This window comes from Notothenia coriiceps, unplaced genomic scaffold (genome assembly GCF_000735185.1).
Source record: "Notothenia coriiceps isolate Sejong01 unplaced genomic scaffold, NC01 NC01_scaffold00037244, whole genome shotgun sequence".
In the NCBI taxonomy this organism is placed as follows: Eukaryota; Metazoa; Chordata; class Actinopteri; order Perciformes; family Nototheniidae; genus Notothenia; species Notothenia coriiceps.
Genome location: NW_011369945.1, coordinates 25,965,348 through 25,988,778, shown reverse-complemented (window position 1 = coordinate 25,988,778; position 23,431 = coordinate 25,965,348). Strand labels below are relative to the sequence as shown.

Below are 23,431 nucleotides of genomic sequence, written 5' to 3'. Positions count from 1 at the left end.
GTTTAGCTCCGGCTCTTTTCACACCGCCCAGAGTCCGACTGGTGCTGCGTCATTGTTTGCGTCATGACGTAACCGTTTGCGTGCCTGCTTCATAAAGCCAAACCGCGCGGTAACCCCTCACAGCTGACACCGACAACAACAACAATGGCCGATTGTGCTCCAGCTTCCTCTGTACCTCTTCAGAAGACCAGATTCCCAATAGGTAGCTGGTCTCTTCAGTGGACCACTGCTGCTTGTTAAGTTTCTCCATCGTTGTGTACAAACTGGATAAAACGCCGGCTTTTTGTTGTTGTTCAGGAGTTGATCCCTGCCCCTGCCCCTGCCTCGACGTAAGCGTGACGTATGTGGTGCTTTTGCTCTGGCCGGGCAATTTTTTGGTGCTTGAAATGAACCGGATACCGGAGCTAAGAGGCTGCTCCACTGCGGTGTGAACAGGAAAACCCGGTGCTTTTCAAGCTCCAGCTCCGAACCGGCCCTGAAACACCGTTGGTGTGAATGAGGTATAAGAGGCTGCTCCGCTGCGGTGTGACCTTTAAAGGACCTAACCAGACAATGCAGGAAAGTACGTGTAACAATGTGATCCATAACAAAAGGAGAAATTATCTTGATTTACTTCCTTTGACCAGGATATTCTTTATTTGGTGATAGTGAGGTTGGTGTTCAGTATTCATGGCACATGCTATGCCACTATCCCTGCGTGTTAGTGTCTCTGTGCCAAGATGCTAATGCTTGCCCCTGCTGCCAATCACCTCATTGGAAAAAACCTCCTGATGGATGCTAAGTGAGAGTGGCAGATCCAGGGAAAATGTTTTTCTGCACCCTGGAAAGCCAACAGGGAGGGAACAACTCCAACATAGTATGGGAGAGGAGAAGTACGGAAGAGAATACGGAGCGAGGGGAGACAAAGGAAAACAAAAAAAGGATATTAAAGAGAATTCAAGGAAACAAAAAGGGAAATTAAGGAGAGGAAAGGAAATGAAAAAGAAACTAAAGGAGAGGGAGAGGGAGGGGAGAGGTCTGGGCAGCAGCCATATTAAGATGCCACTATCTTTGCAAGTCACACACACACACACACACACACACACACACACACACACACACACACACACACACACACACACACACACACACACACACACACACACACACACACACACACACACACAAGCTGCTGTCCCTCCATACTGTAAATGTGTAACATACAACAGAAATATCCATGACTCTGGCAAACTTCACATCATTTCAAGGATGGTGGCACTTAAAAAACAAAACACTGCCCACCCCCTGCTTCTGACGTTCGTGTACACATGCCGTTTTAAATGCATTCCTCAGTCTCCATAAGGTAATTATCATTATAGAATATGGAGGCATAATGTAGAAAGAGTTTATGCCTCTCTGGCTGCACCTGGCTCTTTATTACCTCATTTCCTTTGCAGTTATATGATAATATAAAGTTATGATTGCACTAGATGACTCCCAGTAGAAAACAGAAATCGTATAAAGGCTATATGAAGCTGAAGCTAATTGGCTGCATATCTTTGTAAATAAACAACATCTGGCAATCAACAATGTTTCACAAAGGCTCTGTTGTGTTGAATAGATATTTTTGAATTACAGAGCTCCATCAAAATGTGGAAAGCAGTCAAGCGTCCAGGTTTTGTCTTCTTTACACAATCTTTGTACCGTAACGATCTTAACAAAATAAGTGCTTACAACAGCACTTATCTTGTTTCTTGATCTTTTAATCTAGGATTGATTTTGTTTTCATTTTGCATCGTCGAAACAAATCAGCAGATTCTCTCTTCCTCCTCTTCAGAAGTCTTTATGTCTCCACAAGTTTCTTTGACACAGTGTTGATTGCCAGATGGTATTCAAAGCTGATACAGAGATATGCAGCCAATTAGCTTCGACTTCACATCAAAGCAAATCTAGTCGCCTTGTGTGACTTTGCTACTTGAAAGTTATGTGATGGAAATGTCCTCATTTGCTATTCCAATTATTTTTATTTCATTGTATTCGAGTGAAGAGCCAAAAACGTGTTTTCTATGGCTCAAATGTGAATATGTGTCCTCTATGAGACTAATTTAAATAGATTTATTGTTTGGACTGTTGCTTTAACAAATTAAGTAATTTGTAAATGTCAACTCAAACTCTGGGAAACTGTGACTCTTCTGACATTTAGAAAAACTAAAATCATAAATCACACAAGTGAAAAACAGGTTGTTACATTTAGAAAACAACCATGCAATGCAAGCAGCCTTCATATTTGTGTTTGTATATTAAAAGGACATCAAGCTCAATGAAATGTAAAACCATCATCATATTGGAATCAACAGACATATTAGGCAACCATAATAATCAGATAGAACCAAAGTTAATGGTCTTTTTTGGCAATTAGATTTGTTGTGACATTGTTTTTTTGAGTAGCAGCAAACGCCTGCCAGACGGTCTGCTGCCGTCTGGCAGGCGTTACCGCAGCAACCGGACAAAAACCACCAGATTCAGAGACAGTTTCATCCCACAGTCACTAAGACTGTTAAATACCTGAACTATTGTAACAACATCCATAACATTCATCTGCTACTTAGTAATTATTTAACTATTTATCTAATATATCATTCCAATAGCTTGAATATAGACTCTAAATTCACTTTTTTTTAAATATTTTTCTTTTTGTATTTACTTTTTAATATTTACTTGCACTATATGTGTTTCTGTATTATTGTGTAAAGAACCTTGAAGATACTGTGTAAGAAATCATATTATGTTTTCCTAGAAGATAATACAAAAATAACATTATTTTCTCACCATGCAAGGATGAGGATGGGAAGGACTTTAATCACATGACGGCAATAAAACAATGAACAATAGGAGCAGAGTTTAAACTCCTACAGATTCCCAGTGGATTGTGGGTGAAAAAGGGTGTCTGAGATTAGCTTGCAGCTGTAAGAGCGATAAGGAGACAAGAACATCAAGAGATGCAAAAAAGGTCCTACATTACTGAATTAAATACTTCACTCAAATGCTTTCTCCTACACACACACACACACACACACACACACACACACACACACACACACACACACACACACACACACACACACACACACACACACACACACACACACACACACAGAATCCCAGTGCTGTCTCTATGCTGAGTTCAGCCAGAGGCATTGTAACATGCTCTGAACTTGAACTGAGAACGTAATACAATGCAACAGCTCACCCATTCATACTGTACCTCTGCAGCAATGTCAAACTCACATTTTCTCAGGACATTTTAGAACAAAATTGCGATGAATCACAAAAAAATCGAATTGAACAGAAAAGAAAAGCGTTCTTTCAGATACATTCTGTCGCCAGTGATATTTTCCTGAGCCGAAAGCTGGCATATCAAATGGACTTCAGCATAATACCTGTATTTATTATCTTGGAGCTCTGAATAGTGATCCTCAAATTACACTAAGCCTTGAAGGAACTGAAGCAGATAATTATTACCCTTCACACATGCCGTGTGACACCTCTTCTCAAACTCACACTGTCTGACAAGGTTCTTCCAGGAGAACCTGAGAGGGTGATTCTCATTTCCATCCTTCTTCCATTGTTATACTAATGGATACAGAGCAGTGAAGAGCAGTCAGACCATCGCTCGGAGCAGCAGTGTGATAATCAGGACCATGAAGGTGTATCATTTAATCTATCCATCTAATCCATCCACAAATTCATGCCGAAGCATTGCAAAGCGTGACTGTTGAATGGATTTCTCTCACAAACACCCACAGATGTTGATTGCTGCATTTGTAACACCCGGGTGTGAAAGACCTGCTCGGACCTGCCAGAGTTTGTGGAGTCAGAAGGTGTCTGGCGTCTTAATGAAGCTCGTGGTGCCAGACCTGACTGCCAATTCTATCACGTCAACACACATCACCATGTGGGATGTTGACAAATATCTGAGGTAACGATTTAAAGGGAGAAATAACCCGTTAAAAAATGTGTTTATGTACAAAGGGAGACAAAGTGGAAGGTGTTCACAGAGTGGCCGGTAATATAAAAGACCTTTATGATGTAATGCGATGAAACACAGTTGTGGTGCATTAACAGCTTTTCTTTGTAGACAGCTGTGAAGTTGGAATAGGCGTTTTGTACTCAATTATGTGGCACTTATCAGTCTGTCAGCACTTTGAAAGAGACCTTTCTTGACGGATATCCACTTCCTTCTCATCGGAGACAAATGTTGAAACTTCCAACGATATTCTGAAATTCAATATATAGCTTTTTACTTTATTTTTTTCTACATTATGTTAGATTGTTTTGGCAGACCTTTTTTCTTAGTGACTGACGATAAGTGCATTCAACCTTTGAAAGATAAAGAGGAGGATCTTGTCAACATTTTTAAGTGCACTCTCTCCAAACCAATGGCTAAAAGCATGTTCGGTGCTGCAATACAAGTAATTACAGGATGTTTTCTCGTACATTGAATACAATGTTTGGTTCGTCTGGATGTAGCCTATAAAGGTTTTGTGAAAAGAAAGAGGGACAGTGACTCGGATTCAACACCAACGACGTCAGCATATAAAGAAATGTCCATAGAATCAACGCTGGCAAAGAGGTTAACACAGTATTCAGGACTGTAAAATTGCATTACAATTTCCACATGTCTGGGATAGCTAGGCAGGCAACAAGCCACCTAACCCTCCTGAAGTTTTTTTTTTTTATAATAATAAGGACCAAGCAATATGTAAACGTTAATTGGTATAGTGAAATCAAACAAACTACTTCACATGAAATGACTAAAAGTACACTGTCATGGGTACAAATGGTATGTTTCCTTGTTCATGTTGCACTTCTTTTTTAATATAACGTTAGGTGTCTTAATTGCTATCCTATTATTCCCAAACAGTCCTATTTGATGAGTTCAATTGAAAACATAGCACAGGGGAAAGAAGTTGAATTGATGTTTTCTATCGGGGCCTGAGAAAGTTGTTTTGTGAGGTACATCCCTTAAGACAAAACTGAAGCATCAGTCATCAGAGTCTGATGTCACGTATTGTTCACTGTCAGAAAACATATGGCAAGGTTACGCTTGAAATCTCCACTATGGCTCATAAGAAAGATGTCGGCACATTCATCATTACTTCCCCACTCACATTCGCTAGATGATGAACAAAGAGAAAATTATAAATGAATTGTTTTCTTCTTCTTACTGCCTGTTAAACAAACCATAAAATGTGCTTTGACACTATTTCCGCACTCATTCTCAACCCCTGAAAGCCCAAATGTGGGGCTGATAGTACAAGGCCAACATTAACCTGGCACAAGTCCACGGCTTCAGATTATTACTGAGGAGGTCTGGTATGTGCTGCTTGGCTGCAAAGGCCTCAACAACGTAACGACATTACTAGAGAAGAATATCTTGACTGTATGTGTTGCAGTTGATTTAAGCTTCTTTGTATTATGACATTTATTGGCTGTTTGAAACCTTAGCTGGAATGAAGATGGTAACAATAACAGCGCAATGTTTTAGCAACAGATTTGCAGGTAAGCATATTATGTGCAGCCATGAGAGAACAAAATGATCTCGGCAATGATGGCCGTGAAGGACCCTTCAGGATTGGATGGATAAGCCTGTTAGGAGCACTCTCTAAAAGGAAATAAGGGAGAGACCAGGTAATAAATGTTTTTTTCGCTTCTGCTCAGTCTCTGGGGATATGTTCTCAATGAATTCATATCGAGGCGGAGGCTCAGGCCCGGGCAAGTTTATCCCCATAAAATTGGCAAATTATGACCGTGGTGACAAGCCACTCCATCAGCAGGGATGTTAATAATGTACAATATGCTGCTGTTAGGTTAAAGCAAATGATCATTACACAAAGGCAATGCGTGAAATAAAAGTCAAAGCCCTGCACATCTCAGCACATCTCAGCCTTTCACACAGACATTATCCAAGGTTAGGGAAGAAAATAAATTACAATCATATTGTGTGCTTTCAAATGCTCAACTCTAGTTCTCTGTTATGTTTCTGCCCTCTCCCACTTCTTGCTGAAACCTTTGAAATCAAAAACGTTCCTTCTGAACTGCGTTTGAACACGGCAGCAGAAAAGTGAACTGAAAGAAGAAAAAAGGGAAGAAACCTCCAGATGCCAAAATCTATCATCAAGCAGGTGGAATAGCAGATAGTCTTGAAAGAGCATTTTGAAATGTGTGCACACGATTTAAATAACAATTACCTCCAATAATCTTCAAAAGTGTTTCATTCATTTGAAGAAATGTAAAGCATGAGAGGGGATACTTCTTTGGTGCTGAGCCTCCTGACAGAGATACATGAGAGAAATAATAAAGTACAACACTTGGCTGCATCACTGTTAGACATTTGGCAGTAGGACTATTTGTGTAACTTTCTCATTGTTTAGATGGTCCTCAGTCCAACTTTATTCTGAGCTCTACAAATCCATGTAAACATGAAACGCAATGGATCGCAGTTTCGATTCTACACATACTTTATCTGTAAACACAAACTTAACACATAGTCCCATCAGCATCCTGCCAAAAACCACAAATGGTGCAATTACTTTCCCACAAACTATTTATAAAGATGCCATAATATACTTGTTTCCAAGGGAATGAGCCGGGGTTACACCTAGATTGGTTTTATGATGCAGGATGTAAAAAAACAAAAAAGCATCCATCATGTTAATTAAGTCAGATGAAGAGCACCTATAGGCAGATTGAAATCTCGGACACGTGCATTATTCGGGGTCTGGCGCGTCTCCACACCTCTACCTTCAAATACTTCATCAGATTCGTGTTTGAACATGAAGCGCCGGGCAACGTGCTGTCACATCACTTAATAATCAGCTTGATGTCTGCACAAGACAAGAGCCGCGCGGTGGGATTTTGGCACATGGAAACACTGCTTCACTCATAACAGAGTGTCTGATCCGGGGCGCAGAAACAACCGGTTTGGATGCACTTGGATTCTTGTAAAATAAAAGTTAAATTTATGGAATGATTCGCCACGAAACAACATTCATACAATCTTAGTTTTTACGCACATCACAGGAGCAACATGTTTTAACTCACGTCTAAATTAAGCTCCCCAGTTTGGAGATCTTAAAATAATTGTGTGTACAAGCACTCCGGCATGGTCTATCTTTAGCCAAATGCGCAGTTTTTGCAGAAACAGACTATAAAAGGATTGCACTGTGATGTGAGCTCTTAATCAAAATCAATGTTATCTCACTAAACAATCGGCTTCCGCAGAACAATGTGAACCATGTGCCCTTACCTGCCATCAAAGTCTGCACTTGCTCCAAAGCAGCAGCTGCACAACAACACCAACTTTATCCATAAATCCATGATTTCAGTTGCTCCGCGCCCGCGCTGCGTGTTATTCTCCGTAATCCAAAAGCACCGGGTATAGGAAGCCGCGGAGGAAACAATTAAGACTAAGAAACGGCGGAGTTTCCGTGACGCACGCTGAAGGCGCACAGGTAGGAAATGACTGCGGACGTCCTTCCCTCTTCATGTGCGATATGCAGGGGGAGTGGAAACCAGTCCGCCGCCTGGAAGTGGAGTAACCCCGGTGTGTGTGTGTGTGTATGTGTATGTGTATGTGTGTGTGTGTGTGTGTGTGTGTGTGTGTGTGTGTGTGTGTGTGTGTGTGTGTGTGTGTGTGTGTGTGGAGCACTCTGTCGGGAGGAAAGCGCACAGCTCCCTCTCTCTCTCCTCACAAGTTCAGTTCGCGGGCACTTCAACCAACAGCACCCACTGCAGTCAGACCCCCGTCTTTTAAATAGCCAGCGGTCAAAACACAGCGAAGATCCAGCCCAATGCTCCTCACATGTAAAGTCATGACCTGCAGCCACAGAGGAGAGGAAGAGGCTCCAGATGCAGCAGCTCGGTGCCGCGCATGCTTTTGGAAATGCTTTCATTAATTGCGCAGCCTGCTGAGGCACGCAGGTGCATCGCCCGCCCAGGTAGATGTTGTTGCTCACACAGTAAAGAAGACAATGCAGTGGAAATTACTGGGGGGTGATTTGGGAGAGGGACAAAAACATAAGCAGCACAAAATGCAAAATGAGTGGTTTGACACTGTTTCAGGGTTTTGGATAAATAGAGAAGGCTTTTGTTGAACTTGGACCTGTAATTATTGTAAATAAAAACACCAGGGATGGGACTTCTGATTGAAATATTGTTTTGGTATAATGAATCCAGATAAAGAGAATCTGCTTTGCGTCACATGGTTAATTATTTGCATAACTGTAAAAAAAAAAAGAGAAGAGGCGGAATGTGCTTTTCCTGCATGCATTTTCCCAGCATACTTTGCACAACATCTTGAACACTGCATGCACCCTATATGAAATAGCTTGGCCTTTAATATTCTCATTATTCAACAGAAGGTTAATTCTGCTGCTTAGGGTAATTATCTGCTGCCTGACTCAAAGGCAGCACTTCATCTTCAAAAGCTGGTGAATTGCACTTCCCGTCTGAGGGCAGAAAGGTCTTCCTCATTTTCTGACTTCTGCCTCGAGAAACCGAGAAGTCAGTCAATAAAATAATCTCCAGGACTCATTGAAATGAAAGGGGAGGGGGCAGCATGGAGAAATGACAGGGTTACTGAACGCCATTATTTTCAGCAATGGAGCAGGAGATGGATGAGATGAATGTTTGCTGTGATTACTGCTGGTTGTTCACAGTCACCGCAGCCTTTTGATGCATGGCACTGCTGCCTTGTTACGCCCTGTCACCGATCTGATAATAAATCTATACGGTGGCACTGAGGTTTTACATCTCCAGAAGCATGAGAATGGAGAAATGCCAGTTGCGTATAATTACACTATTAATCATATTATGTTCATGACTGTAATGTAAAAGTGTAATACTGTGATGATTTATCACATTTTAAAACTGTAGTTATGGGGTATGCAGATCAGAATTATGCCAAATACCAATATGGTATATATGGTGGACATTTTGCAAGGTGAGTTCACCAACAAAAATAATAATCATATTGTCTCCAGTGGCACTGCCGCCATGCGAAGCTTCAAAGTTTGGACTCCATAATACAAAGTTATTTTATGATAAAGTTGAATTTAGAAGCCGTTTTTTTGTATTCTATGTTTTTAGACCCACATTTTTAATATTGGTCTTTTATTATGGGCCAGATATTCTCAAATTCTGGCTGCTGAATTGCATGCATATACTTTTACACTTGCTGTGAACTGTGGACTCTGTTAGAAATGAATTAAATGAAGTAATTGGAAGAAAAAATTGATGTACCTTTTCAAAAACATGAAGGGGGCGGGGGAAAGAAATGGCATCCTGTGTAGCACTGGAATGACTCACTTACAGCCAAAGGAAGGAAAGCACAGTTGGTATCCCTTACTCACCTTTCTTCAACACCATACGAAGCCCCGTTTAAATGGTTGGAACGCTAAGTGCTTTTTCAATTTTGATTTGCTCCCTATTCTTGTTACTGGATGTTTTATTTTATTTTTTGTAAATCAAGTGTGTTGAGCAAGTGAAACTTTTATCCATGAACCACTGACTAATTTGAGCCTGTCTCATTTAATTAGTGTCACCATCTGTATGTTTAGATGTCAGTATTTGTGGACAATATGTAAAACAATTATTGGAAGAAGCACCAATTATTGAAAAACCAAACATGATATTAATGTCTAAACTTAATGTCTAAACCTGGATCTTCCAGAAAAATAGGCAGTCAATTGTGCGGTAAATTAAAAAAAAGGTATTTTTGAGATTTGAATGAAGTGGCTTTTTAATGAACTCTGTTGGGAAAGTGAGTCCTTACATGCAATCAGACAATGCTACAGCAGACTAAAGTAAATAATTGCAATAATAGGAAATAAGCAGGGGAATCCCAAACTGGGGATAAATAAGGTGAAGGCAGAAGTGATACGTAGGGGGAGAAGCATCGGGGAATAGATTACTACATGATTAGGCTGAGCACAATAACAGAAGCTGAGTCCTGCATGAAAGAGGAAATGTGAGCTTAATTATGTGTTGTTATTCCAGAGTTCTATAATTATGCCTTATGTTGATTATTAGGAAGAAATACAAGTGAAATGAAAAAGACCCATCACTGGTGGTAAGGCATATTTAACAGCATATAACACATGATATTTAAGATAATTGAAAGGGCAGCACAGGCTCCTTGATTAAACGTGGGCTTGTATATTTGATCAGTGTCTGTTAAAGTAACCAAAGACATACAGTTTGCCGAAAGAGAAATTCATACGAAGGGAGGAAGCCTAAATATGGTGCTGCAGACGAACGGCCATAAATGCAGAGTAACCATGTGGAAAACCAAGACCAGATGTGTTTTTATCACAAGTAATAATTGGCGTTAATAAAAGAATGAAAGTGCCGTTATTTCCTATAGTTAAGATTTTCTGCTGCAAGACGGTTCAGTGAGGATTCTGCTTTAGAAAACCTAAACGAACGACGAGGAGGAGGAGTGAGTTTCCCAGAGAAGATTCCACATCAAAGTGTTAATCCATGATTAATTTAAAGCTGATTATAAACGCATACATTTAGTCTACTTCAGATTAAATCTACTATGCATATAAATTGTGTTAAATTGCAGAATTTCCTCAAAAGAAAAATTCAGCTACAGCTCACATATAGTCAACTTTTGATGTCAACCAGAGAGATACAAAACACAAATGCATCCAGTTCAATACGTGACTCTTCTCTGTACTTATTGAAAGGCTTCATGAGACCAATCAGTGGAGAGAAAACATTGAAATAAACTCAGATATCTCGTCTATTTTGTGTACAGAGAGAATCTTGTTTAGTCGCCTTCCAGCGCCAAGTGTTTGGATTGAATCGACCCATTTCACACCTCAATATTCTCCCATCGTTCATGCAAGCTCGAGCCACCTACTCTCTTTCCTCTTTTGTGCCTGTATGAATTTCTGTAATGTGCGCTAGTGCAGAGCCACAAACACGAACAGGGAGTGAGACGACTCCTTTTGAAATAATTCCAGTCCTTGGGAGGAGCGGTGTCTGGCCATTCACCTCCAGATAGATTGAGTCCGCAGACTGAATTCAGATGAGCTCCACGCTGGAAAAGCCTGCGCCTCTGTCCGCGTTCCTTCAGTGTGAGCAGGAAAAACTGTCTCACCTGCTACCTCCACGGATTCCTCAAGCAGCCACAATACACTGTCAAAGAACACAGGACTTTTCAGAGGAACAGATTAAACAGTTTTACCTCATGAATGAAAGCTTGAGGAAGTAGAGTATGCATAAAGTCTACTGGTTTAGAAGTAAGAAGTGTATCTGGTGATTGTTCAGCTTCTAGGCTCCGAACAGTGCGCATACAATCAAGAACACCGACCTTTTTTGCCGGCGTCATAAAATATTCATTCATGTTCCACACATTCCTGCATGGAGACCATATTCACATACATTTTTAATAAGGAACAATCAGTTTTCTGTAGTACAATGACAAATGCTTTATTTTACCTGTAGTGATACGAGTTCAGTCCATTTCTCTCAATTTATTCGCCTATCTGTCTTTGACACACACACACACACACACACACACACACACACACACACACACACACACACACACACACACACACACACACACACACACACACACACACACACACACACACACACACACACACACACACACACACACACACACACACACACACACACACTTCTCTATCTGATCTTTAGGCGCAGATTACTTCATAGCACTGCATTTCTCCTGCTTGTGTTAAAGCCTGGCAGCATACTGTAGAAAGCAGGCTGCTGAGTTTTAACACAGAAGGTCGTATACAGACTATTTGCAAAAACAGCATGTTGAAAGTATGGCGGGTTTAATTCGCAATGTGTGTGTGTGTAATTCCTGCTACTTCTGTTTGCGTTGACAGCTTGATCACACGGTTTAGGCAAAGGCACGAACGTTGATGAGAGAATGGAGCTCTCACCACTACAAAGCGTCCAGCAATTGATAATTTAAGGGAGAGGAGCAGTTGTCAAACAGCTCTCTGTTTCATCGCTTTAAAAAACAAACACAAAATGATTGCTTTAAGTCAGAGGAGGATTTTAGAAGTAGATGACTTTTGGTAGTCCAGGTGTAATGAGAAATAACTTCCTTTATTTTCCAAGTCTGTTTCTCACAAAAATGGCTTGTAAAAAATAAGTTAAGATAAAATCAAGAGTGTGGATAAAAACATAGTGGTACTCTGAGTGAGCCACCACTTCATCAAACCCTGACCGAGCTGAACTGAAGACTCCGAGCTGCTCGCAGTCCTAATTATGCAGCGCTGCTTCCTGTTGGCCAGCATCGACTTCCTGTCCACTCTTGTGCGGAGGCTTTCCCAGCAGCATGTTGTTCTTTGGGGAACAGCTATCAGGCTCCATAGTCATCACCTGCAACGAGTACCCATGAGCCTCTGCTGCCCAGGAGCGGTCCAAGTCCACGAGGCCCATGCACTGCTTTCCTGCAACGGTAAAACGGTTTTAATCATCGTAAGGGACATTGTTAGAATTGAGTCTACATTCATGTTTTAAATAGGCAAACATGAACCATATGAAGAGCTAAAACACAAAGAACTGAAAGACATGACTTTATGTTTATTGGTATAAAAGCGTTCTTGATTTTATACAGCCTTACTGTTTTGTGTTGTTTTCCTTTATTTTATCGTATTTATTGTTTAGGAGATAGGGCTGCTCAATTAATCGTATTTTAATCGCAATTACGATTATTGCTTGCAACGATTACGAAAACAACGTAATCGAAATAAAACGATTATCTTTTTATTATTACCTTTTTCAAATACTTTTTTTTATTATTGGTTTTTCAGTTGAATTATACTTAAAGTTCACGGTAATCAACTGTTAAAAACTTACTATTCACATTTTTTTTCTCCAATAAATTGATGTTTTCAAAGTAAATGGATAATCGTTTTTAATAATCGTGATATCAATTATTGACAAAAAAAAAAATCGAGATTATGATTTTTACCATAATCGAGCAGCCTTATTAGGAGAGTTAAATAAAATGCATCAGATCCCACAGTCTTAGACACAAAGACAACGTTTTCACCAGACGTGCCGCGTTACGGCAGCCCAGAAGCGTCTCGGCGCTACGCTAAAAATAGGCGGCTGGTCTATTTTCGACGCGACGCGAGGCGTTGCAGAGGCGCCGGAAAGGAAGTGGACCGGTGAGAGCATCTAGTAAATGCCCAAAATAAACTAATTTTGCAGACCCTATCCCTCCGTAGTCTTTCAAGTAGGTTTACAGGCACTGTGTAAATTATAGAATAATTATGATGATGAATGCATTTTACCACTAAAATATAGCAACACATTTTTGATTAATGTCGTTTATAACTGGAATATTACAATTATTATTAACTTTGTCTGTACAAAGTAGCCTGTCCAGGAAATATGCCCAACTCAACAAGAACTGCGAGCCGGCAGGCAAGACGCTCCGCTTCTGAAACGCGCCCGGTAGNATTATATATATATATATCTATATATCTATATATATCTATACATACATATATACATACTAGGGCTGTCAAACGATTAACATTTTTAATCAGATTAATCACAGCTTAAACATTAATTAATCATGATTAATCACCATTCGAACTATATCCAAAATATGTCATTTCTTTATGTAAATTGTTGTGGGAATGGAAAGATAAATGAAAGAAGGTGGATATATCCATTTAACATACAGTATGTATGTTTATTATAACATTGTTCTGTGTTTCAAAATGAAAGACAGCCCACACACCTATCAATCATCAAACCGTGAGGTCTTATCGATGTATAGAGATGTACTACAGCAAAAGTATTCTCCGTCGGGACTTCATGCAACAACACCACGCCGTTATCTTGATTCTGATTTGCCAGAAGACATTATCAAAGATGTTCTATTGAGAAGACGATCACTACGTGACAAAAGTTTTCAAAACCGTTTCTAGTCTTCGGTATTTCCAGACAAGTGGCTGCTGAAATCAATCTTACTAACTGCTGTCTGTGCAATTTACTCCGCGCGAGTTGGCAGACTTTATTTTGCTTACTTTAACATCATTGTTCATGGTGGGGCTAAGCCATTTCTTGGTATGGCTGTAGCCCTACAGAACATCCTCTACTATCAACATTTTCTCACTGATTATCACACTTGTCTCTCAGTATTTCCTTTACACAGACTTCAATTGTGTTAGGCACTGGTGTAACAGGTGGCAGACAGTAAATGTGAGCTTTGGTCTGCCATGCTGCTCACAGTCACACTGGTATGCTCTGGAGAAATGGGATCAAACATGGTGAGAAAATGTTGGGAGAGGTTGGGCCCTGTTAGCTGATATAAAGCAGAAACACCGTGACAGGTGGTGTCAGGTACGTATGAAAGAGCTTCAGACTGACAAGGCATCTGGGAGCCTCCTCAGATTCAGAGGGGAAGCTTTGATAAGCCGGAGAACGATCAGGCAGAGAATGTTCTCCACATAATGAAATACTGTACGGTGGAGCGCCAGCACAGGCCTGAAGGTCTGACAAAACACTTTGAATCCCACATCGTAGATATACTGTAGCAGCTGTTCACCGCGGCTGTTTCGTCACACTGAACAAATCCACCATTGACATTGTTGACGTCTAGACCGTTTGTAAGAGTAGAGAAGAAGCTCACACTGTAACAAAAAATCTTAAAAACAAAACATCAGCATGTACCAAGTTAACGGTTTAGGGTTTTTTGGTTGTTTTTTCGCCATGCTGGTGTCCATCACGCCGAACTATATAATAAACTAACTTTAGGTGTGATTGTTTGATTTGACTTTAAACAATGAAATTAAGCATTTTAATGTACATTTTCAACACAGCAGCCAAAGAACAATGCATCTGTAAAGAGTATCCATGTCTATTGTCAGCATTATGGAAAGGTCAATCCATTTAAATCATGTCTATTTGTGACATACACATCACAGATACAGAGTACAAGGTGTAGTGCAATTATTTTGTAGCTAGCTTGAGAAAAAGAAATAGTATGGAAGAGGAAAAGAGTGTAAACCGTACCTACGAGTCTCCTCTCAGGATGGAGCTGGACAGCAGTTTGGTCTGCGAAGCGACAGAGGATCATGTGTTCCTGAAACAAGAACAAACGCTAGTTCAAGAACTGTTTATTAATTAATTCTACCACAATAGCTTTGGATGGTATCTGTCAAGTCTCAAAACCACATGTTTGCGCTCTGCCATGGAGATAACCAGCAATTGGATCGAGCAGATTTGTAACCAATACAACCGAGATAAGCCATACAGTGAACGAACAGGGTTATACATGCACACAAGAATGCATGTTTTTTTTTCTAGTCATCTTATCCAACTTACAGCTGTGGAGCTGAGAGGTAAGTCATTAGCAGATTACTAGTCCATCCCATGACCTTCAAATTCCATGTAGGAACTCACACCTACAGTAAAGTATTTGAAACATTCATACTCTATAAACGTTGACTTTTTGATCCCTTAACTATCCCCCCAGAGAACCCTGATTGTTAAGCCTTTCAAGCAATTTCAAAATATAACTGAATATAATACAAATACATTTGTTTTGGTGACCAAATCAAATCTGAGTTTTTTTCACTCATTCCAAGGTTTGCATTTCCAATTCGGTTTATGATCTGCAACTAATGGCTGTGTTTTTTTGTTTTAGTGCTAATTAGCTAACTTTATTATGGCAATAGGCTAAACTTAAAAGGTGAACCTGGCGAACATTACAGCATATTACATCAGCATTTAGCATTGTGACTGTGAGAATGATAGCATGCTGATATTAGCATGCTGATATTAGCATACAGCTTCAGAATGCAGACTCTCAGCCTTGTTTTAGTTCGTTGTATCTCCAGATTGATTTCCCTCTATTGTGTGCATAATTTGTAAACAAGCCGACTAGTTGTAAGACGTGAAATTGATCAAGAAGGAAAACCAAAACAGGAACGATTTCCATGCTTGTTAACCACATTGTAAACTTCTAAGAGTCTTAGACAAAAAACATCCCTGTAAAGTTTCAGAAAAGTCAACTTGTGTTTTAGTTTCAAACAGAAGGACATTTTTTCTGTCCTGTTTCTAGCTCGCCTTGGTTCGTTCGGTTCATGGACAAAGAGTATCGGGTGAGCGCTTCATCAGTTCTACCTCGCGTCTACATTAATTGATTTGATTTCTCACTCCAGAGGGTCGATGCTGAACGCAAGGCCACGGTATAGGTGCTTAAAGTTAGCTCTGAGCACCAATATCGCACACCATTAGCCCTTTATTCCAGCGATACACCATTCGTCATTGTGCTGTCATTCTGTTTAACAACTTTCGTTCAGGAAAGACAACTATGATTCTGCTTTAAAACAAAGTAATGCTGCTTTTATTTCCGCGAGTGTCGGCTGAGGGTTCAGTAGCAAAGACAGGAAACAGTGGGGTCCTGTACACTCAGCCTGAATGAATAGTAAATACCATGGTTGTTGGAAGCAAAACCACGAGGAGAGGCAGGGGAGATTTACAGCTCAGGTTTAAAGTGGCAGATAATGTGTCTGCCGGTTTAAATAGCATACTGATTTCTCCTGCTGTGTGACTGGCTACATGTTAAGCTTGTAATTTCCAGACCGAAAATATGGCAATTTTGGTTTATTTAGCTCACTGTGCTTTTGGAGAAAGGGTGAAAACAAGTCAAAACCATTTCCCACTGTCTTGTAAATAACATATAATTTGCTGTCCCTCTCAAGCCACGTCTGTCAAAGTCTGTTCCTTCTAGTGCACAACAGAAAAGGAGTTAAAGGTGGTCCAATGTTGTGACATGTTGGCTCTTGAGGTTTCCATGGATAGGACCTGCAGCAACTTCTGCAGAGATTCTCCCCGGGGGCTCTGACAGGTCCCATACATCATCGTGGGACGGGCCAGAGTACAGTGTGGTTTCTGTGCTGAGCGATAAGGGGCTGAGAGACTTTACTGCCTGTAGTATCTTTGTGGCTAAGATGATCTAATGCATTTTATTTTACTGTGCTTAGCAATACATATGATCAAATAAAGGAAAACTACACAAAACAGTAAGGCTGTATGAAAACAAGAACGTTTTAATACCTATAAATATAAAGTCATGTCATTCAGTGTTTTAGCTCTTGATAAGCTTCATGTTTGTCTATTTCAAACATGAATGTAGACCCACTTCTAAATAGAGATGAACAAATCCCTTAATTAATACATTAAAAAAATGAGTTGTTATTCGATGTTTACATGTAAACCGCCTGGAGTGACCGGCACGTAGCTAACGGAAGCTAATGTTAGCATGCTAATATAAAAGGGCCTGCTAGCTAGACAAATGGAAGAAAAACATTTTGATATGTTTGCCCAGAACCAAAACATGATACAATGCTGGTTTGAACTGGAAAGATTTGAAATGAATACCTAAAATGATTAAGGAAGTTAAGAACGTTATGCCCAAATGTAATAGTGGATTTACGGAACAGCTAATGGAGGCTAATTCAGGTACGTCTGACAATTTCTTCTGAAACTCATGTGGTTTCTTTGTGTGCTGGGTGGTGACAATTGTGGTATGTCACATTTTACTGGGTCATTTCCCTCTGTTGTAGATATGTAAAACTATAACCTTTTAAAATAGTTTTCTGTGATTCCATTGTACTACTGAATTAATAAGCAGTTAGCAACGAGAAAAACGCATCTCATTTTGTAGCTGACGACAGAAGGCAGTAAAAGAGCCTTATGTTATGTCGTCAACTACGAAATGAGATGCGTTTTGCGACATGCGCGAGTCATGACCCAGGGAGAACCTCAAACACAATCCTTGTAAAAACCGAGTTGATGTATTTGAGTATTCTGAACTTGACAGAGTGCAAAGTAATAATACATGCAATAGAGGGATACAATTACATTTAAAAGCATACCTTAGAAGTCAGAGTCTCCTGGAACCTCTTGCTGTAAAAGGGAAAACAAATATTTTAACATCATTGGGCAGTGATCAAACTGGGGGAGTAAAATGTGTTTATTACATTTATAAGTCGTATGTTTACTTGCTAAGCTCTAGGGTGTAGACTTTATTCTCTGTGGACAATCACTTTCCACAAACAACATGCACTAACCTCTAAAACAAAACACTTTCTTTCCGGGAAGGAAAAATGAAATGAAAAAAAGGCTTTTGAAATTACATGGGAAAAGAGTTTGTTTGTTGGCAAGCTGTAGTCGGATATTCACCAAAGATAATTAAAAGTCAACATGAGGAGGGTCAGGGGTTAGGGGCCAGTCGGGTCACATGGAAAGAAGTGTTCGGTTTAACTTGAACTGTTCAGGCGTTAATGAAACGGACAGTTTAGTTTTACAGCTCATAAAAACCTGTGAACTGCCAGGAATGTGTACACTTGCACAGTATTCGCCTGAGTACCTGGAACATGACCTGAGGGTAAAACACTAAAAGTGGCAGGATGAAGATTGACACAGTCAGATGCGTACTGTAGGCCCCTCACACACACACACTGCACAACTGCCCTGCAGACACACAGCTTATTGTTGTCAATTACAGCTGCGAAGTCCTTTTTCATTTTTTACATTTTTTTATATTTTATGAGTCAGGAGGGGTGAAGTGTCAAGTTTGCAAAAAAAAATTAGAGGAAAAGTAAGTATGTGAAAACTCTTAAATATGTGTACAGTACAATGAGGGCCCTCCTACAGGCACAATGGTCCCTGAACAATATCAGAAAAACTGAATCATAGTAACAGTACACAGTTTGACCACTGTCAAAACAAGTATTGGCAACCGTAACAAAAATATCTATGATTTATGCTAAATTATTTTAGAGGGGAAATTAGCCTAAACATTATAACTGAAACAAACTGGCACATTTGTTGGTGGTATTTTGGTGGAGATTCTGCAATAAACTAGTCAATAAGGTTATCCTTCTTTAATCTTTTTGATTATAAGGTTAAGTCGAATACTCGATTCTGATTGGTTAAATTTGACATTCCGGAAGGTTCATTCTCGCTAACAGGCCACTGCTTCGGATAACATGACCGTTGCTAAGGAGGATCAAGGGACTATTTGCAGTCATATCAATCCTCAGAATGAAGTCCGGTCGATTGAACCTCAGCTGTTTTTAAGCTTAAGGTATGGATTCAATGGTCTAACAATCCAAAAAAAGAGACAGTACGTCAGTAGCTCTAATTGAGCTTTTAAGGTTCTTTGTATAGTTAAATGTAAATGTTGTGTAAATACTCCTTTTGCTAAATAATGCAAAATTGTTTCTAAAAATACTTACCTTATATACTTCTTTTTTTACCTACTATTGTAACTTATTTTTCTTAGATTATTTATGTTCACACCATCTAATACCAAAGCAAATTCCTGTATGTGTAAACGTACCTGGCAATAAACTTGATTCTGATTCTGACATGTTTTTAAAGACCTCATTACTGATGAAGGTCGTATATAAACATTGTTCAATAGATGTATTATGCCAATTGGTTGAATGTATTTTTGGACTGATGGAATGTTACTGTTGTTTGACCACCATGTAAACAGAAAAAGTAAAGCCCTCCTCCTCCACTGTCACGTACCACTCCCAACAGGCTTACCATGATTCCTTTCTGGCATATCACTGCTGCTGTGTGCCACATGAAACAGGCCACTACTGCTATACTCAAAACATCTACAGGGTTCATTTGAGTGTATTACCTACCACACTTACAACTATTACAGCAGTACATGAATATGTGTCCCCGGTGTTCCAGGGAACTCACCAAGTGTCAGAAAACACAACCCTCTCTATTTTCCTCCATACCCAAATCTCTTAAAAAGGGGCTGCAACGGATCTGATACAGACTGATCCAGATTTGAACACTTCTATGACGTCACAGAAGTGGCGCTACGGCTATTGGGCCAACTCCACCAATCAGGAGGAGACAGCCACGGACATTGCCGTTCGAAAGCGCTGGAGACGCTGTAGTACATATGCCAGGCCTGTAGATGGTGCTGTTCTCACAGAATCAGCCCATGCAAAGACAGTGTTAAATTGAGCGAAATGAGGAATGGCTAAAATGCATGATCTGTTTGGTATTTTGAAAAATAAAAAGTATAAATATGCCTTATATAGGTATGGTCCTACACTATATTATTCAAATATAGCATGATAGGTCCACTTTAAATATTGAAAAAAATAGGCATTTGTTGAGATTATTTGAGTACAACAGGTTGTTTGTGACTAAAGTTACAAGCTGTGAAATCTTGCAGGAACTCAAATCAAATCCTGAGTAGTGGATGGAGAGATGAAGACAAGGGAAATGAAGAGAGAGCTGGATTTTACTTAACATCATGAGCTTGCCAATGACACTTGATAACTTGATTGTTAAATAATGATATGACCAATTCCTCAGCATTTCTTGATTAAAAAAAACATTTCTGGGAAGACCGATAGCTCAGTGGTTAGAGATGTTAGCCCATATTTGGTGTCTGCTGCCGCACAGTACGCGGGAAAATTCACGTCATCCCAACTATCTCCCCCTTCCACCTCTGGATCTATAATAAAAAAGGCACTTCTGGCCCAAAAATATCTTTAAAAAAACTAACAAAAATAAAAAAAATCCCCTAACTTTAGGTGTCCCTACTCATATTTTAGATAAACATAAGAGAACAATGGGCAGCGACTAGATCAGAACACAAAATCTGTCAAAACACGATATTATTTTGTCCCAGACAAGAACACAAAATCACAACTATAATCAGCTCAACAATTTAAATGGGTATCTCCATTTGAACATTCTTGTGATCAAAGTCTCCCAGTTGCTGGTCATTTTGTTTTGAAGCCTGCATTAAGTGGTTTCAGCAGCATAATACCTTGTGATGACTCTAGAGCCATTACAGTGCCATTAGTCAACACAGCGCTGCTACAGCAACAGGATCAACACACTTAACTATCGCCTCTTGCTTTTCTGTCTTTAGTCTTTTTCTAAACAACGTTCCTAAAACTGAAAATGAACTTCATTCTGCGTAACACTGCATGTGAGGAAGTCATTTTGTGTCTGTACCTCCAACTGGCTTTTCTTTTCACTCTTTAATATCCAAGACAGCGTTGATACTGCTACTATAACGGGGGTTGAGATTGAAAAAGGATGAGGGGAGGATCTAGTTGGCGATACGACAGTTGCCTGGTACTGTCAGTGGTGGTGCTAAGAGACAGGAGGTGAACAAAAAAAGCAATGATGAGAGTTATACGGATATTGTGTGTACGTGTGAGAGTGAGTTGGAGAAAAAGTGTGAAAATGATGGCGAGCAAGAGCCCCTAAAGACAACATAAATCTCTAAGAGAGAAGGGAAGCATGGGAGCCAACAGAAGAAAACAACAAGCTCAGGAACAGACAGAAGAGTGCAAACCTCTTGGGAAATGAGAACTTGATTGCGTTCTGGATGAAGCCGTAGCAACATGGACTGATGACGAAGGCCGCTCCCGCCTTGATGCAATGCTCCATCACCATGTCCGTTGCAACGCCGCATGCATGGAGGGCAACCTGAAGTGAAATGGACAAAGAAACCAAACGTTTATCACGAGTAAATCCCAAGCTTTCCTGAAAAAACCCTCTTTGTCCGACAGCAAGGTAAAAACAGGAGAGCACTTGAGAGCATCCACTCAATCCCATTGATTACTTCATAAAGGATGCTGCTATTAAATACATCTATACTCTCAGAGGTGCAGTCTGGGGTGTTGGAGCAAACAAAATATATTAGTGCTTCAGGGGCAGAGGCACGAATGCATCAGGATTCCCATTGAGTTGGTAAACAGTGCGTGGGGCTGCACACCTAGCTATGCATTAGTAATGGTGTGGTTATATATTAGATAGCAAAAAGAGACAATATTAAAGCCTGCATGCATTCCAGCCTGCAAAAACACATTAGCATTCATTAAATGCTGTGGATATAAAATCCAAAGTATAGTGGAAAAACAGATGATTTCCTCCCAAGCGTGCATTAGCTAAATAGATTCTCTGCTAATGGGCCACATAAAATGAGTTATAAACAGTCTGATGTGACAATTTCTGCACAGGCTCACTGAAATGAACCCCATCCAACTCGAGCAGCCGTCTTAAATTTCTATTCTTTGTCTTCCAAGAAGTTGTCACTTGGCGTCCGGGAGTCTGATTCCTACACGTTGCCTTGACAGCGGTGCCACAGAGCAGAAGTTAAAGCTCGGTCAGGACGGGGCTAAGCAGAGATTGGCAACAGCTACAAAAGATTAGAGAAGATACAGATAGCCTAAACGAGGCCAAACACTCTCATAAAGTCACTGAAATGTCTGGGCCGGTGTGCATTTCTCAGACGTGCTTAAGCGCTCCCTGGAAATTGGGAAGCTGTAGCAATCCTTCAGCTCACAAATACACAACAAGGTGTGTATTGAAAACATGGAACGCTTTTTATATGTAATTTCACAGTCTGAAGTAGACACCAAGTCTTCTCACAGCTCCACAAGATGAGTTTGGTCTCTGAATGTTGATCATCAAAGAAGCATTTATTCCACTTCAGAAAGATGTGCACCGATTCGACGATGAAGGTAAACAAAGAGAATCTGCACATGAAAGATTGTACAAAAACTGGGAAATTAACAACAATTACCTGCACGGCCTTGTTTCTATTTGACACCTAATTTCATATTCTGCATATATTCACGGCATCAGGGAAAAGACGGGCTTGTGTTCTCTCAACAGCTTGTTCCTGACAGCTATCAGAGATTGCATGATGTTACATCCTCTCACATTTAAAGAAAAAATAATTAACAAAGTAACACCATTACTCTTACCCAGCTACTTGCTGTGCATTTGTCATGCTGGGGTAAATCCTAATTACATTTTATGGCCTATAGCCTTGAATTTAACACACACACACACACACACACACACACACACACACACACACACACACACACACACACACACACACACACACACACACACACAAAAAAACACTCAACCAAAATAAGGCACACAACTTAAAAAAAAAAAAACCTTCTGATAAGATTTGATAAATAATTATGCATTTCCAATTCATGATTTCAAAAGCATTGCTTAATCAATGACTCAGATTGTCTTTTGTCTCAGTCTAATTAAGCAATTTCCCTGACTAAAATGTTATGCTGGATATAATTAAAAACTTGTTAATGGAAGATTAAAATATAAACAAGGCTGATTTAAAGTATTCCAATAGACATACAGTATTTTATACATGCCCGGGTAATCACATTTGTGCACAACTATTGCAAGAAAAAGTCAATATGCAACAAGCAACGGTCATTTATTAAACTGTGTTCCTTTATAAATGAGTCTTGGGGGAGAGGAAAAGCTGTTTCCATCTGTACATACCTCTCAATATTCACAACACAGAAATAATAAGGCTTCATTATTC

General features: G+C 39.9%; 1 protein-coding gene across 2 annotated transcripts in view; it reads right to left on the bottom strand.

Annotated features, from left to right (window-relative positions):
- Positions 1-11,628: 11,628 nt before the first annotated feature.
- Positions 11,629-23,431, bottom strand: part of gstcd (glutathione S-transferase, C-terminal domain containing) — a 63,185-nt gene continuing 51,382 nt past the window's right edge. The window contains exons 9-12 of one of the 2 annotated variants that reach the window (XM_010794043.1): positions 21,413-21,546; positions 17,937-17,967; positions 15,067-15,136; positions 11,629-12,485 (exon numbers count right to left, since the gene is read on the bottom strand). In XM_010794043.1, coding sequence (XP_010792345.1) covers positions 12,295-12,485; positions 15,067-15,136; positions 17,937-17,967; positions 21,413-21,546 — 426 coding nt within the window. In that variant the 3' untranslated portion in view covers positions 11,629-12,294. Of the gene's footprint in view, positions 12,486-15,066; positions 15,137-17,936; positions 17,968-21,066; positions 21,208-21,412; positions 21,547-23,431 lie in introns of those variants that run through there. The other variant, XR_800518.1, reaches the window with a different exon arrangement.